At 42.8% G+C, this 3,693-nt stretch overlaps 1 protein-coding gene across 1 annotated transcript; it reads right to left on the bottom strand.

Moving 5' to 3' along the window:
- Positions 1-1,074: 1,074 nt before the first annotated feature.
- Positions 1,075-3,459, bottom strand: LOC113767611. The gene is made up of 2 exons (XM_027311764.1): positions 2,910-3,459; positions 1,075-2,840 (listed from the first exon to the last, which is right to left on the bottom strand). Exons 1-2 carry the CDS (start codon positions 3,457-3,459, stop codon positions 1,075-1,077), a joined length of 2,316 nt encoding a protein of 771 aa, XP_027167565.1.
- Positions 3,460-3,693: the final 234 nt, after the last annotated feature.

Here is a 3,693-nt window from a genome sequence, read left to right as displayed (position 1 = left end):
ATATGCAATCACTGCCTGCTTCATTCCAGGCCAATAAAACAAGGATTTGAGCTTCTGCCAGCAGTTTCTCTGGCCTGAGTACCCCCCCAAGGCAGAGTCATGCAAGGTCTGAATCAGTTGGCTCCTAATGTTGTTGGCTCCCCCTACATACATCTTCCCCTGGTACTTCAAAATTCCATCCATCAGGCTATACTCAGCGTGTGCATTGGGGTCTAGAACCAGTTGGCTCATGATATCTTGGCATTGCAAATCCCCTTCATAGCTCTTCTGCAAGTCCTTCATCCAACCAGGTTTAACAGATGTGATGGCTAAGCAGGACCCCAGCTCTTTTGTTTGTGCAGGTTCATGCCTCCTGGATAAGGCATCCGCTACCAAATTTTCAGCTCCCTTCTTATATTCTATCTTATAGTCCAACCCCAAAAGTTTAGTCATCCACTTGTGTTGGATAGCAGTGTTAAGCTTCTGATCCAAGAGATACTTCAGTGACTGATGATCAGTCCTTATAATGAAATGGTTTCCCACCAGATAATGCCTCCATTTTGTGACAGCCATTACCAGAGCTAAGAGCTCTTTCTCATAGACTGAGAGTCCCAAGTTTTTGATTGAAAGTGCCTTGCTCAGGAAGGCAATGAGATGTCCTTCCTGCATTAAGACAGCTCCAATTCCTCCCCCACTCGCATCTGTCTCCACCACAAAAGGTTTTGTAAAATCTGGTAACTGCAGAATTGGAGCTGAGCACATCAATTTTTTTAAGTGTTCGAATGCATCCTGAGCTTGACTGTTCCATTTGAAGTTATCCTTTCTTAGTAACTCCGTGAGTGGTTTACACACCAGGCCATAGTGTTGAATAAACCTCCTATAGTACCCTGTAAGGCCTAGAAAACCCCTCAACTCCTTAACTGACTGAGGCACAGGCCACTCCAGAATGCTACTAACTTTTGAACAGTCCATGCTAACCCCCTGATCTGTGATAGTATGCCCTAAGTAGTCAACCCTCTTCTGGGCAAAAGCACACTTAGATCTCTTCACATAAAGTTGATGTTTCCTTAGAATCTCGAATACAGCCCTCAAGTGTTAAACATGAGCATCCATGGTAGGGCTATACACCAGAATATCATCGAAAAAGACCAATACAAACCTTCTCAGATAGGGTTGAAATATCTGATTCATCAATGATTGAAAAGTAGCTGGTGCATTAGTAAGCCCAAAGGGCATGACCAAAAATTCAAAGTGTCCACAGTGAGTCTGAAAAGCTGTCTTGAAGGTGTCTTGAGGCTTAACCCTGATCTGATGGTACCCTGCGGTGAGATCCAATTTTGTTTTGTAAACAGACCCAACTAACTCATCCAGTAGTTCATCCACGTTGGGAATTGGAAACCTGTCCTTAATGGTCATTTCATTCAATTTTCTATAATCCACACAAAAACGCCAAGTCCCTTCTTTCTTCTTAACCAGCAGCACAGGTGAAGCAAAAGGACTGTTGTTGTGCTTGACTATTCCTTTTTGAAGCATTTCTTCCACCTGTTTCTCTATTTCCTCCTTGTGACAGTGGGGGTACCTGTAGGGCTTCAATTTGAAAGGTTGTGCCTCCTTCTTGAGAAGGATCTCATGTTCCACATTTCTGGGAGGGGGCAAGGATTTTGGAGTCTGAAACACATCATCATAATCCTGAAGCACTTCCATGATTTCCTGGGGAATAACTGCTGCCTCTCCTCCTATCTCCTTTTTACAGTTCAAAGCCAAGCACATCTGTCTTTTATATTCTATGAAGGTTCTCAGATCCCTTCCTCTGATTAAATCCATATCACCATCTTCTGCTTGTCCATGTAACTGAATTTCATTTCCTTCACTGTGTAAGGATATCCTGAGTTGTTGGAAGTCAAACGTGATAGGACTAAAGTGTGTCATCCAGTCCACCCCCAAAATTATGTCCCATCCTTCTAACTCCATCACCTTCAAATCAAATCTGAAACTATGTTGGTTAATTTTCCAGTGCACATTAGGATAGATAGCATTGCTGGTCACAGTAGTTCCATTTCCCATGATGACAGAAAATGGCTGTTTAACCATTCTGTAAGCAATATCCATCCCAATTACCATCTCACTGTTGATATAACTGTCTGAGCTACCCGTGTCTACCAAAATAAAAACTTTCTCCCCATCAAGGTTGCCTGTCAATGTAATTGTTTTCCTTCTCAGGGATTCAGACAATGCATGTAGGGACAGTTCCATAGTTTGTCCTGGATTCCCTGTCTGTTCATCCTGCTCACCCACAGCATCTTCAAAGACTGCATCCTCTTCATCCTCCAATATCATACAGTTTACATACCCTCGCTTACACTGGTGTCCTACACCATATTTTTCTCCACACTTGAAGCACAGTCCCCTACTTCTTCTAAACTGCAGCTCCTGTGTTGAAATCCTCTTCACGTCCTTATCATCCTCCTGCACCTTATTACTGTACCTAGGGGCCTTAAGAGCATTACTGACAGGGACCTTGTAAGTGTTACTATCTACCACTGATGTATTACCCCTTGAAAATCCAAACCTACCCTCTCCCGACTGTTTAGAGTTCTTATTCTGCACCTGGAGTGAATACTCCTGCCACTGAGACAGCTCGAAAGCTTCAGTCAAAGTAGCAGGCTTCAGCATCCGAAGCATAGGTTTGATCTCCTCCTTCAAGCCACTAATGAAGCTAGAAATGAAGTAGTGCTCATCTAAATTCCTGTTCTTAATTAACATTAATGGTTTCAATTCTTCGAACTGCTCCTGATATTCTCTCACACTACCTCCCTGTTGCAGCTTATTAAATTCCTCTACTATATCCTTGCAAATACTGTCTGTGAATCATTTGCATAACAGATCTCCAAATTCTGTCCAACTCAATCCAGGCCTCTCAAGTTTAATACCTTGGAACCACTTATCCGCCCTTCTATCTAAGTACATTTCTATGATTTCAACCTTCTGATTTTCCAGAATTTGATAATTCATGAAGTATTTATCACACTTGCGCAACCATTCCCTAGGATTTTCTCCACTAAACAGTTGCAAATCTATCTTAGGAGGATTAGGAAGTTGGTACTTACTCCAATCTTTTTTGCAGGAATTCTGTTGATCTCCTTCAGGTTGCAATCTCTGATGAGGCGGCGGCGTAGGAAGAAGTGGTCCCTGATCCATCAGGATTCTTTCTCCCCTATCCGCGACCTTGTCCTGTGCAGTAGTCATCCTGGATAGCAGTGCATTGAATTTCTGATCCAGAGACTTGCTGAAGTTCTGTTCCATTCCTGACAACATATTCTCCATCCGTTTGTTGTTTTCCTCCAATTCCATTATTAAGTTGTTCTTAAGCTGTTGCTGCTCTGATTGATGTGAAAGTAGAGATTCCATCAGTTCTTGGAGCTTGATTTCCTGCCTCTTGACTTGTTCCTCCAATGTCCGGAATCTCGTACCTTCTGCCATGGATTTGATCTTGCTCCAAGGATCTAAGGCTCTGATTACCAATTGTTAGGCTCTGAAGTAATAAGCATGCAATCTGGATGGAACCTGACGAGGGAAAGGGAATATCCGGAAGGAAGAAGGAAGCAAGAAGAAAAGAGAGAGAAATGAGAGAGAGAAATGAGCAGAGAGGGCAGCAACTAATTCAGTTATTTCTTGTCCCCTTGTACACAAGTGGGGCCTATCTTTAATACATTC

This window comes from Coffea eugenioides, chromosome 1, assembly GCF_003713205.1.
Source record: "Coffea eugenioides isolate CCC68of chromosome 1, Ceug_1.0, whole genome shotgun sequence".
Taxonomy (NCBI): Eukaryota; Viridiplantae; Streptophyta; class Magnoliopsida; order Gentianales; family Rubiaceae; genus Coffea; species Coffea eugenioides.
Note: the sequence above shows the minus strand (reverse complement) of the source record. Positions and strands in the feature narration are given on the sequence as shown.